The 13,749-nt window shown below is 44.2% G+C and overlaps 1 protein-coding gene and 1 long non-coding RNA gene across 2 annotated transcripts; one reads left to right on the top strand and one right to left on the bottom strand.

The window, feature by feature from the left end:
* Positions 1 to 357: 357 nt before the first annotated feature.
* LOC139405735 (uncharacterized) lies at positions 358 to 2,189 on the bottom strand. Its single transcript, XR_011633902.1, has 4 exons — positions 2,092 to 2,189; positions 1,675 to 1,818; positions 1,432 to 1,518; positions 358 to 1,208 (listed from the first exon to the last, which is right to left on the bottom strand). It is a non-coding gene; the product is annotated as an uncharacterized lncRNA (long non-coding RNA).
* Positions 2,190 to 2,667: 478 nt separating this feature from the next.
* LOC139388491 (U4/U6 small nuclear ribonucleoprotein Prp3-like) lies at positions 2,668 to 13,599 on the top strand. Its single transcript, XM_071135192.1, has 17 exons — positions 2,668 to 2,855; positions 3,256 to 3,403; positions 3,615 to 3,745; positions 4,260 to 4,427; positions 4,577 to 4,660; positions 4,806 to 5,089; positions 5,205 to 5,326; positions 5,591 to 5,778; positions 5,949 to 6,115; positions 6,268 to 6,350; positions 6,816 to 6,962; positions 7,111 to 7,210; positions 7,400 to 7,513; positions 7,672 to 7,790; positions 8,001 to 8,078; positions 12,230 to 12,285; positions 12,496 to 13,599. Exons 2-17 carry the CDS (start codon positions 3,259 to 3,261, stop codon positions 12,643 to 12,645), a joined length of 2,136 nt encoding a protein of 711 aa, XP_070991293.1. The 5' UTR covers positions 2,668 to 2,855; positions 3,256 to 3,258; the 3' UTR covers positions 12,646 to 13,599.
* The last annotated feature ends 150 nt before the right edge of the window (positions 13,600 to 13,749 follow it).

Genomic DNA, 13,749 nt, shown 5'->3' with positions numbered 1-13,749 from the left:
TGTCACCATTGCGTTCTTGGACTATGTCTTGCAGGTAATCTATCCATAATAGTACGTAGAGCCATATATCGACATGCCCAGTGAGTGTCACTTAGTCTCTGAAGCTCTCTAGGTGCACCCGGGTACATCTCTTTTTGTATGCTAAGCCATTTTTGATGCACATATGACCCGGATGTGAAGACGTAAAGTCTTTCTAGTAAGGAGACCTGTCCGACCTCAGGGACAGCTTTGACTGTATCCACTAAAACTAAGTTTAGACAGTGTGCACTGCAGTGGATGTAAAAGGCTTTGCTTGTTCTTGAATGCTCGCCACTCATAACGGAAGCACCGTCATATGCTTGGCCTACTAGGTTGTTTTTGTATTCAAGACCATGACTTTCTAATATGTTTATGATTCTGTCAGTAAGCCCTGCTGCATCTAGTCAATCAGCAGATTCATAGCAGAGAAAGCTCTCATGGACAGCTCCACTGAAATAGTACCTGAGTACTAGAGATATCTGATCCTTTTAAAAAATATATATATTTTTATTTTTACATCTTTTGTTTTGTCTGCCATTATGCAAAAGACATCACTGTTTTTCACTTCTCTAATTTTTGTTCAAACCATGTCTGCCAAACACCTCAGAACCTCATTCTGAATCCCTTTGCTTGTATATTTTGCATTATGAATGGAAGTCAACCTTTTTTTCACAGTTGTGTCATGCTTAGCTATTGTTTCTAGGATTGCCATGAAGTTCCCTTTATTATCTGACTCTGCAGACTCATCGTGTCCTCTTTGTGCAATGTTTTGTGTGGCTGTAAGTAGTAGTACTTTATTGTTTTAATATTGTCCCCATTTTCTTGAACCGGTTTGTTGTGTTCCTTGTTTAGGGCATTTACCAGTGTTGCATTACTTTTTACAGCTTTCTGATAGTCTCTCCATGTAATCATTGCTTGTTTGTGCCGCTCAGAACTTGCATGAATTGCAAATCCCCCCTCTTTGTAAGTTGCCTTCTTCCAGTTGTTAAAACCCAAATGTGAATCAAATACAGTCAGACTTTGGGAGGGCTAAAATGCCTGCAGACGTAACAAAACACAGTCTGATTCTTTTGAATATTCAAGGCAGGGGTGGATATGGTACAAGGCCGCCTTGAAGCTCCTCCTCCGGTCCCCCATCAGAGTTCTTGGGTATATGTTCATCATTGGCCCCTCTCAGGATTTGCTGATATCTGCCAAAGAAAAATATATAGAATTAAAAGTATCTATTTGGGTAATTTGAGATATACCATTGCCATCAGGCAACTTCTGAAATCCATCTGATATCTATATCACAAGCCCAACAGCATGTTAAATAAGAATTCATTTCAATCACAAACCGACTCATTTCTATACACCATTTAAACGGACTAATTGCACTGCTTTACAACCACAGATTTATTCAACATCACAAACCTGACGGTCCACTGCTTGCGGACACACGTGGCTCCTCTGTTGGTGTCTCACTCTCAGCATCTGTCTCACTTTCCTGCTCTACTATGCCTTCACTCGCAGCCTCTACCCCAATTTGTCTCACTTTCCTGCTCTACTATGCCTTCACTCGCAGCCTCTACCCCTATCTGTCTCACTTTCCTGCTCTACTATGCCTTCACTCGCAGTCTCTACCCCAATCTGTCTCACTTTCCTGCTCTACTATGCCTTCACTCTCAGTCTCTCCAATGGACAGGTCTTCCTGCTCTCTGCTCTCTCTACTGCTGAACCATCTGGCTCTGTCTCACTGTCTGCCTTGTCTTTTCTTTGGAAGATCATGATGTCCTTCTTTCTCTTCATTTTTGGTGAAAACTAAAGAGCAAAAGCAATGGGGACCACGCGTATTAATTCATTTACTTAAAATAACTGACTTGTTAGGTAACTACCTTTATGTCTAACCGTTTTACGTTACAATGCGTGTGGTTTAAGTAAAAACACTCAGCACCATGAGTTTGTTGATCATATATTTTATCCTTTTTCATACTGCCACAAAGTAACAAACGGCCAGGTTAAGATAAGCTGATCTTACGTTACACTTCTGTAATGCATTTAATACAAATACAACATATTACCAATTTTACTCGCCTCTATATTCCGTTCTTTGTGCTTGAACTATAATATTCGTGCGGAATTTCTTACAACTTCTGAATAGAAAAAAACTTGCAGTTGCATGTGGTACGATACTGTTGTGTTCCGCCTAAAGCCGTCCCTCTAGAAAATGTGTGGGTTAAATGAGTGTTCCGCGTTGCCACTTTCTAATAACGGATTTAAACAAATAACGATAGCAAAAATTTGTTATGTAAAAATTATTTCATAATCCACATTTAGGAGGTCCAAAATTGTTGTCACAGGGGCACTAACCCCCCCCCCCCCCAGTACCGCTAGTGGTGTTGCTGCCATTATATGTTGTTGTTTTAGGTCTCTCTTTGTTTAGTGTTGTGGTGTCTCTCTTGTCGTGATGTGTTTTGTCCTATAATTTATTGTACATTTTTAATCCCAGCCCCCGTCCCCGCAGGAGGCATTTTGGTAGGCCGTCGTTGTCAATTAGAATGGGTTCTTAACTGATTTGCCTAGTTAAATAAATCAAAACTATTATTCATGCATTGATTTTATGATTGATTTACGATAGGCGGCAACAACGAACAAGTACTAACAGTAGAAGAAGATACCTCACGTGCTTCCGCTTCCGGGTTCTGAATTCAGAACGTCGTGTGAACGCCGCGCTAACATAAAGTTTGTTCACAGCGGCTTGGATTTATTATGTATTTCAATCTTTTAATATTAATGTTTTAGAATATAATTGATATAAGAGGATATATTTACCTGGTAAGGACGAAATCGTCTGGTTGGTAAGTTGATCTCACCGCACGGGGGAATCAGACAGTTGTAGCTTGCTAGCTAGCTACAAGAGTTCAATGCTAGCTAGTAGTTGAGACAGCTAGCAAGTTAGCTAGTAGTTGAGCCCTAACTAGTTAGCCAACACTGGCAAAAATCTGTGTTGACAGGTGAAATGTGAATAGGCAAGGGAAACAAAAACAGCAAATGTTTGTTAACTTGGCAAGCAAACTAATCATAACTTTTAGTAGCTAACTTAACGTTAGCTGGGCAGATACAGGTGACACTGGTCTGTTTGTCAACTTTGCTGATCACCTATCCATGCCACTAAGGTTAACGTTAGCTACTTGGCTAGCTAAGAAGTTTGTATGTTTCTGTGTGTTTGTTTGTTTACCGACTACCATTGTGTTTTAGACGATGTCTCTTCCTAAACGGGAGGTGGAGGAGCTACGGCCCTGGGTGGAACGGACCGTGAAGAAGGTGCTGGGGTTCTCTGAGCCTACTGTCGTTACTGCGGCCCTGCACTGTGTAGGCAAGGGCCTGGACAAGAGGAAGACCACAGGTGTGCGAGAGGGGGATTATGAGGGCAGTTGGTGTGACATGTTACACTGAAATTATGGCAGAAAAGCTGTGTTGTACGCTGTCTATCTGTTTTGTTAGCCTATTTTTCCAGAACGTCTGTTTTTTTTTGTGGGTCTGACTCAAATAGATAACTGTTCAGCAGTCTTTAAATGTTGTATTTGACCCTTGACTCCTAACCTTTGACCCATTAGACCAGCTGCGTCCATTCCTGGATGAGTCTGCCGGTGGGTTCGTGGAGAGACTGTTTGAGGCCCTGGAGGAGAGCCGCAATTCCCGTGGGAACAAGGGTGCTGGGGAGAGGAACCGCAAGAGAGACCTGAAGGTAGACCTCACCACACACCACATGTAGCTAGCTACCTACATGTTTAGACCATGGAGATGGAACACATTAACCTGTATCCTGTAACCAGTAGCTACCTACATGTTTAGACCATGGAGATGGAACACATTAACCTGTATCCTGTAACCAGTAGCTACCTACATGTTTAGACCATGGAGATGGAACACATTAACCTGTAGCCAGTAGCTACCTACATGTTTAGACCATGGAGATGGCACAGATATCAGAAGGGTTTGAATCGGTGTAAATGATAGGCTAGGTGAGTTTCTACCATTATCAGAGATTTCAACTCAGTAACTCGTTTATCTACAGAAAGTTATTGTCTCAAGGATTAATCTTTATTATGTTAGTGTCATAAATATCTCCCCTGGGAGCAGGAAACAGTGAGTGGATATTCCCCAGGAGGTTGTTTAAATTACTCATTGCATTGGTTAGATTGCTTGGCTGTGCCTCTGGCTAAGCCTCAGGCCATTGCCACCTACTGATGTTCCCCCAGGATGTGTTTGGTGATGAGGTGGAGGTGGGTGCGAGGCGGGAGGTCCCCGAGGCAGGAGATGGTGTGCCGGTGAAGAGGAAACGTGTCCCCCGCTTCGAGGAGGTGGAGGAACCAGAGGTCCTACCTGCACCCCCTACTGAGAGCCCTGTCATGCTCACTAAGATACAGGTAGCCAGACACACACACACAGAGAGACTCACATACACACTGTTTCCCATATGAAACACACATGTACCAAGATCCTGCTTCACATACAGACGTGTCACGATCCTTGTGAAATGAATCAATGTGTTCATTCCCCCTCTCTCTTTTCTCAGATCAAACAGATGATGGAGGCTGCCACCAGACAGATAGAGGAGAGGAAGAAACAGCTGAGCTTCGTCCCAGTGTCTTCCCAGCAGGTGAGACTAATCTTCCTCCACTCTCTCCCTCTCTTGAAGGATTGGCTGTCTTTTCCCCTCCTTATAAATGAAAAGTGCAGATGTCTGACAGATATTGTGTACTTGTGTTGTTACTGTCTCATCACAATCTCCTGTCCCCCTCCAGAGGCTGCCCCTGCCCACTCCCCAGCCAGACCCCCCCTTCGCCTCTCATCTTCTCCCCGCTCCCTCTGCCCCCTCCTCGGGCTCGGCCCAGTCCATCGCTCCCTCCCAGGCAGCTACTTTCATGAACGATGCCATCGAGAAGGCTAGGAAGGCTGCAGAGCTGCAGGCCCGCATCCAGTCGCAGTTAGCCATGAAGCCTGGTATACTGGGAGCCATTGGGAACACTGGAGGACCTCATAACCTGGTGGCGCTGGCCAACCTACACGCCATGGGGATAGCACCACCGTGAGTATAGCATACACCACAGACCCAACTTTAGACACTTCCACAAATGCATGTCATACTACAGGGATGCTTAACACATATATGTCATCTGATTTTGTGTGTGTGTTGGGTGTAGGAAGGTGGCGGAGGCCCGTGAGTCAAACAAGCCGGCCCCTCTGATTCTTGATGATATGGGTCGGACCGTGGATGCCAGCGGCAACGAGGTGGAGCTAACACACCGCATGCCCACCCTCAAAGGTACAACACTCTCCTCTACTGTCACAATCAGCATGCTCTATTCCCCGATCTTCAGTCACCTGTCTGACTGTTCATTCATCACCTCTCCATCCACAGCTAATATCTGACTGTGTTGATTCATCTCCTCTCCATCCACAGCCAATATCTGACTGTGTTCATTCATCTCCTCTCCATCCACAGCTAATATCTGACTGTGTTCATTCATCTCCTCTCCATCCACAGCTAATATCTGACTGTGTTCATTCATCTCCTCTCCATCCACAGCTAATATCCGTGCGGTGAAGAGGGAGCAGTTCCGACAGCAGTTGAAGGAGAAGCCTGGCGAGGACCTGGAGTCCACTATCTACTTTGACGGGCGTGTTAACATAGCACCCGCCCAGCGAGCCAAGAAGGGCTTCAAGTTCCATGAGCAGGGACGCTTTGAGAAGATCGCCCAGAGGATCAGAACTAAGGTACCAAATCTGACCCGTCACCTTTCACCTCTCACCATAGCCTTTTATTATTTTGAAAGTGTTTCACAACAATTGATCAATACACAGAGAGGAAAAAACTATTTGTAGAGTGTAACATTAACTGCAAAATGGAAATTAAACAACCAAAACCACTTCTGTCACCTGTCCAGGCCCAGTTGGAGAAGCTGCAGACAGAGATCGCCCAGGCAGCCAAGAAGACTGGGATCCAGGCCTCCACCAAGCTGGCCCTCTTTGCCCCCAAGAAGATGCTGGGGGACGGGCAGGTACCCATCATTGAGTGGTGGGACTCGTACATCCTCCCCTCCAACATTGACCTGTGAGTCTTTACACATTTAATCCCCACTTTACTAGCTCAATATAGTCATCCTAACATCTATATCCAAGTTGTATACCTTTTGAAGAATTGTCATAAGTCCTCCACCGTTTTCCAGATTTCTTGTTGTGCTGATCACATCTCTTCTCTCTCAGATCCACAGAGACCAATTTTGTGGCGATGGAGTTGTTTGGAGTCACAAACCTGGTGGAGCACCCTGCTCAGATCAGCCCCCCAGGTAACCACACACATCCCTTCTTTGATGTTACTTTTATGTCAAGCTCCCAATAAGGGCTCCTGGATATTAGTCAGTGGGTTAGATTCATCTCACCCGGCTGCCTGTTTAGGCGTGTTTTGCATGGGCTGAAAGTTGACTGTGTTCTATTTGGAACGGGGCTGCCGCCCAGGTGTGACCCAGGGGACCTGTTCAAGCCCACGGCGAAGTCGGCTCAAAACAAAAGTGACCTAATTAAGCGTGTGGAGTAATGACTAGGATTCTGTTTTCACATGACAAAGAGATTGGTTTTTGATAGAAACCCTTTATCTGCCTTTCCAGATAAACTAGTTTGAAAATTCAAACATATTTTATGGAAAAGAGATGTCTGTTTCTGAACGATGCCGCCTTGTTGACAACCTGACCGAGAGGAATAGATTACTGTTCAGTTTGAGAAGGCAGCTCTAAGTGTTGGTCTCCTCTCTCCAGTGGACACAGACAAGCCAGGAGTGACTCTGGGAGTGTACCTGACTAAGAAGGAACAGAAGAAGCTGAGGAGACAGACTCGCAGGGAGGGACAGAAAGAGCTTCAGGAGAAGGTCCGACTGGGGCTCATGCCCCCCCCAGAACCTAAAGGTAGGATAGAGACCAGGGCTGTTGAAGTAATGCTGCTTTTCTTTTCTCTTCAATTTGAAGTTTTACTGAGTGGTAGTCCTGTTTGAGGCCTGTGTTCCTCTCCTCCCCGTTTCAGTGCATCTCTGACCTTGTGTGTTTGTCTCGTCAGTGCGCATCTCTAACCTGATGAGAGTGCTGGGTACAGAGGCAGTACAGGATCCCACTAAGGTAGAGGCCCACGTCAGAGCACAGATGGCCAAGAGACAGAAGTAAGTCAAACCACTACACATTCCCCTCTTTTCTCTTACCCCTCCCTCATCTATTAACCCATTTCTCCTCGCTCTCTCTCCCCCCTCTTTTCTGCCTCCCATCTATGACTGCTCCAATTTCACCCACTTCCTGACTCGCCATTTCTGTCCTCTCCCACCATAACCATCTGTCTGTGTGTTTGTCCTCAGGGCCCATGAGGAGGCAAATGCAGCCCGGAAGCTCACAACCGAGCAGAGAAAAGAGAAGAAGGTGAAGAAGCTGAAAGAGGACCTGAGTCTTGGAGTTCACATCTCAGTCTATAGGTGAGTTAGGGTTTGTCTCTGGATAGCGTAAGGTTTTGTGTGCATGTTATAGTGTTTAGGTAAGTCTCTGTGCACATGTAACTATTTATGGCTTGGTGTGTCCGTGTGCCTTTCCTACTCATTTGTACTTGCTCGCTCACCCCCTCGTTTTCCCTTAGGATCCGTAACCTCCACAACCCGGCTAAGAAGTTTAAGGTGGAAGCTAACGCCAACCAGCTGTACCTGACTGGCACCGTGGTGCTACACCGAGACGTCAACATGGTGGTGGTGGAGGGAGGTGAGAGAGGGGAGGGGGTGAGAGGAGAGGGACCATATTAGTCTCTTTAAATGGGGTCTACTTTCACTGAGCCTGAACCATTCAAGTTGCCTTTAATTACCATGAATTACTCATGATAATCTCATAACATTTCTTATGACTTGTTGCTGTAAATGGGTTCTTCTTTACCCCAGAGTTAACTACATGAGCATGCATGTACTGTTCTCTCAGGTCCCAAAGCCCAGAAGAAGTTCAAGAGGCTCATGTTGAGCAGAATCAAATGGGAAGAACACAACTCCAAGAGAGATGGTGAGAATTTAATTTATATATACAGTACCAGTCAAAATGTTGGGCACCTCCTCATTCAAGGGTTTTTCTTTTTATTAGTACTATTTTCTACATTGCAATATAATAGTGAAGACGTCACAACTATGAAATAACAGATGGAATAATGTAGTAACCAAAAAAGTGTTAAACAAATCAAAATATATTTGAAGTCTTAGATTCTTCAAAGTAGCCACCCTTTGTCTTAATGACAGCTTTGGGCACTCTTGGCTTTCTCTCAACCAGCTTCATGAGGTATGCTTTTCTAAAAGTCTTGAAGGAGTTTCCACTGGGCACTTGTTGCCTGCTTTTCCTTCACTCTGCTGTCCAACTCATCCCAAACCATCTCAATTGGGTTGAGGTCGCGTGATTGGAGGCCAGGTCATTTGTTAAAATCAAATTTAATTATATAGCCCTTCTTACAACAGCTGATACATCAAAGTGCTGTACAAAAACCCAGCCTAAAACCCCAAACAGCAAGCAATGCAAGTGTAGAAGCACGGTGGCTAGGAAAAACTCCCTAGGAAGAAACCTGGCTATGAGGGGTGGCCAGTCCTCTTCTGGCTGTGCCGGGTGGAGATTATAACAGAACATGGCCAAGCTGTTCAAATGTTCATTAATGACCAGCATGGTCAAATAATAATAATCACAGTAGTTGTCGAGGGTGCAACAAGTCAGCACTTCAGGTGCTGAACAGTTGAAACTGGAGCAGCAGCACGGCCAGGTGGACTGGGGACAGCAAGGAGTCCTCATGCCAGCTAGTCCTGAGGCATGGTCCTAGGGCTCAGGTCCTCCGAAAGAGAATTAGAGAGAGCATACTTAATTTCACACAGGACACCGGATAAGACAGGAGAAGTACTCCAGATATAACAGACTGACCCTAGCCCCTCTACACATAAACTACTGGAGGCTGAGACAGGAGGGGTCAGGAGACACTGTGGCCCCATCCGAGGACACCCCCGGACAGGGCCAAACAGGAAGGATATAACCCCACCCACTTTGCCAAAGCACAGCCCCAACACCACTAGAAGGATATCTTCAACCACCAACTTAGCATCCTGAGACAAGGCCGAGTATAGCCCACAAAGATCTCCACCACGGCACAACCCAAGGGGGGGCGCCAACCCAGACAGGAAGATCACATCGGTGACTCAACCCACTCAAGTGACACACCCCTTTGATGCAGCACTCCATCACTCTCCTTGGTCAAATTACCCTTACACAGCCTGGAGGTGTGTTTTGGGTCATTGTCCTGTTGAAAAACAAATTATAGTCCCACTAAGCCCAAACCAGATGGGATGACGTATGGCTGTAGAATTAGGTGGTAGCCATGCTGTGCCTTGAATTCTAAATAAATCACTGACAGTGTCACCAGCAAAGCACCATCACACCACGACCTCCATGCATCAAGGTGGGAACCACGCATGCGGAGATCATCCGTTCACCTACTCTGCGTCTCGAAGACACGGCGGTTGGAACCAAAAAACTCATTTGGACTCCAGACCAAAACGACATGGTTTAATGTCCATAGCCTAGTGGTTAGAGAGTTGGACTAGTAATCGAAAGCTTGCAAGTTCAAATCCCCGAGCTGACAAGGTACAAATCTGTCGTTCTGCACCTGAACAGGCAGTTAACCCACTGTTCCTAGGCCGTCATTGAAAATACGAATTTGTTCTTAACTAACTTGCCTAGTTAAATAAAGGTAAATAAAAAATGTCCATTGCTCATCTTTCATGACCCAAGCACGTCTCTTCTTCTTATGGGTTTGTAGTGGTTTCTTAGCAGCAATTTGACCATGAAGGCCTGATTCATGCAGTCTCCTCTGAACAGTTGATGTTGAGATGTGTCTGTTACTGAACTCTTTGAACCATTTATTTGGCCTGCAGTTTCTGAGGCTGGTAACTAATGAACTTATCCTCTGCAGCAGAGGTAACTCTGGGTCTTCCTTTCCTGTGACGGTCCTCACGAGAGCCAGTTTCATCACAGCGCTTGATGGTTTTTGCGACTGCACTTGAAGAAACTTTCAATGTTCTTAATTTCTGTATTGACTGACCTTCATGTCAAGTAATGATGGACTGTCGTTTCTCTTTGCTTATTTGAGCTGTTATTTTCATGACATGGACTTGGTCTTTTACCAAATAGGGCTATCTTCTGTATACCCCCATCAACCTTGTCACAACACAACTGACTGGCTCATAAAATACTAAAAACAGCAACAAATCAATGCCAAGTGATTGTAATTTTTGGAAATCTGTTCACGTATTTCTAACATACGAGATGTATACAGTGGCAAAGTATGTGAACCTTTTGGAAATACCTGGATTTCTGCATAAATTGGTCATACAACTTAATCTGATCTTCATCTAGGTCATAACAATAGACACACAGTCTGCTTAAACTAATAACACACAAACAATTATACGTTTTCATGTCTTTATTGAACACACCGTGTAAACACTCACAGTGCAGGGTGGGAAAAGTATGTGAACCCTTGGATTTAATAACTGGTTGACCCTCCTTTGGCAGCAATAACCTCAACCAAATGTTTTCTGTAGTTGCAGATCAGACCTGCGCAACGGTCAGGAGGAATTTTGGACCCTCCCTCTTTACAAAACTGTTTCAGTTCGGCAATATTCTTTGGATGTCTGGTGTGAACTGCTCTCTTGAGGTCATGCCACAGCATCTCAATTGGGTTGAGGTCAGGACTCTGACTGGGCCACTCCAGAAGGCGTATTTTCTTCTGTTGAAGCCATTCTGTTGTTGATTTACTTCTGTGTTTTGGATCATTGTCCTGTTGCATCACCCAACTTCTGTTGAGCTTCAATTGGAGGACAGATAGCCTAACATTCTCCTTCAAAATGTCTTTATAAACTTGGGAATTCATTTTTCCCTCGGTGATAGCAAGCTGTCCAGGCCCTGAAGCAGCCAGCAAAGCAGCCCCAAACCATGATGCTCCCTCCACCATACTTTACAGTTGGGATGAGGTTTTGATGTTGGTGTGCTGTGCCTTTTTTTTCTCCACACACAGTGTTGTGTGTTCCTTCCTTCCAAACAAATCAACTGTAGTTTCATCTCTCCACAGAATATTTTGCCAGTAGCGCTGTGGAACATCCAGGTGCACTTTTTGCAAACTTCAGATGTGCAGCAATGTTTTTTTTGGACAGCAGTGGCTTCTTCCATGGTGTCCTCCCATGAACACCATTCATGTTTTCTGTTTTACGTATCGTAGACTCGTCAACAGAGATGTTAGCATGTTACAGAGATTTCTGTAAGTCTTTAGCTGACACTCTAGGATTCTTCTTAACCTCATTGAGCATTCTGCACTGTGCTCTTGCAGTCATCTTTGCAGGACGGCTACTCTTAGTGAGAGTAGCAACAGTGCTGAACTTTCTACATTTATAGACAATTTGTCTTACCATGGTCTGATGAACATCAAGGCTTTTAGAGATACTTTTGTGAACCTTTCCAGTTTTATGCAAGTCAACAATTCTTCATCTTAGGTTTCTGAGATCTCTTTTGTTTGAGGCATGGTTAACATCGGGCAATGCTTCTTGTGAATAGCCAACTCAAATTTTGTGAGGTTTTTTTTATAGGGCAGGGCAGCTCTAACCAACATCTCTCATCTCATTGATTGGAATCCAGGTTAGCTGACTCCTGACTCCAATTCGCTTTTGGAGAAGTCATTAGCCTAGGAGTTCATACTTTTTCCAACCTACACTGTGAATGTTTAAATTATGTATTCAATATAGACAAGAAAAATACAATTTGTTATTAGTTTAAGCACACTGTTTTGTCTATGGTTGTGACTTAGGTGAAGATCAGATCAAATTTGATCAATTTGTGCAGAAATATAGGTAATTCCAAAGGGTTCACATACTGTTTCTTGCCACTATGTGATCGTAATGTAAGCATGGTTTGAAAATGTTGTATTCAAATGTTATATCTGTATGGGCTTCTTGTGGTCAATTTGCAAATGATTTGTAATTATGTTCTGCCCCCCTGACCATCTGCTTAAGAAAACATGGGCCCATAGCTGAATCTAATTGATGATCCACGCTTTTTATTATTGTTTATATTACATAATATTTCACTGTAGTTGTTTTGGTTCTGAATCCTTTTCCTTTCTTGTCTGTCAGATCCAGATGCAGACGATGAGACCAAGAAGAACAACAGATGCAGCCTGGTCTGGGAGGTGAGTGGTTAACCATGACATCTTATTTCACTAACGCTCCAGGAGTGTAATGCATGCTTCATATAATAATCATGTTCATCTTGGACAACTGGCTTCTTTAAAATGGATTGATTGGTAACACAGTATAGACTGATCTAATCTTGTCTTTCTCTTTCTTCCCCTGCTGTTTTCTCTCCTGCCTCCATCTGTCCCCTCTCCTCCTCCTCCCAGGGCACGGCTAAGGAGCGTAACTACGGGGAGATGAAGTTTAAGCAGTGTCCTACAGAGAACATGGCTAGAGAACACTTTAAGAAGCACGGGACAGAACACTACTGGGACCTGGCTCTGAGCCAGAGCGTGCTGGAGAGCACTGATGACTGAAGGGAGAGCATCACTAGAGCTGAGGAGGATCCCTTACCACTGACCCAGGGTCCGATAGTTGTTCATCCTCATAATGGTTAGGGTTGGGAGTTATCTGATCCTGGATCAGTGGTGAAGCGCATTGTTACCTCGTGCACCAGAGACATGCAAAGGTCAGGGGTGATTCTACCCCTCTTACAGATACATTCACAACCCCCAACCCAGCCTTGTATGGCTGACTGCCTGCCTGTTATTGTGTGGTGACTTGACTTGAGACAGGGAGGGAGACTGATTGGGAGTGAGTGAATGAAAGGAAGTGCTGGTTAGTGAATGGATGAGGGCGAGGTCGTAGATTAGGAGGGATATATGGTGTGTGTATAGATATTATTGAGCGAGGTGTACACTGTTCTGCAATCACATTTTGTGGAAGAGTTGATAACTGTGAGACCATCTTTCTAGCAGTTAGGGTGTCATTCAGGCTGTCAGTTGCTGTGTGTCAGTGTTTAATACTACGTCTGACATCTCTCCAGTGTGTGAGTGTTCTATAGCTTGCTATTGGCTTTTCTACCTGACTACAGTTCCTGAGTAAACCCAGCTGTGGTCCAAATACAGTTCTGAAATATTGCCGCAATGTACTATTCCCAAGCAAAAGTCCTGTTTCGAATAAACAAAAACCAACCTATCAACGTAGAAGTAACTAAAGACTTTGATACGTATGAGATCGTACATTTCACTATGGTTTGTCATGTTTTTGGCCTTTTGTTGTATTTTTAAAGAAAATTGATACAATTGTTTTTAGTGGAATGACCACATTTAGTGGAATGACCACATTTAGTCAAGTATTGACTGACCCAAAATTGTTTTATTTTCTTTAGATGTTTGTTTTGGATAAAGTGTCTTCCCTGAATGTTTGATCCTGTATATGTTGCCAATAAACACATGCAGGACAATACACTTTGTAATGGAAAAATGAAAGCTTTATACATTTGTGCACTTTTTTCAAATATTTTCAGCTGCTGCATTGGATTTGTAACACAGTGAGAGGTGACATTTTATAATGCTTGCGATTGGATGCAACCAACTTTAAACATACAGGCAGGCCCCTTTCGGGTTGTAAATATTGGT

The sequence above is a fragment of the Oncorhynchus clarkii genome, chromosome 3 (genome assembly GCF_045791955.1).
Source record: "Oncorhynchus clarkii lewisi isolate Uvic-CL-2024 chromosome 3, UVic_Ocla_1.0, whole genome shotgun sequence".
Classification (NCBI taxonomy): Eukaryota; Metazoa; Chordata; class Actinopteri; order Salmoniformes; family Salmonidae; genus Oncorhynchus; species Oncorhynchus clarkii.
The sequence above is the reverse complement of the archived record's forward strand: the minus strand, read 5'-3'. Positions and strand labels throughout refer to the sequence as shown.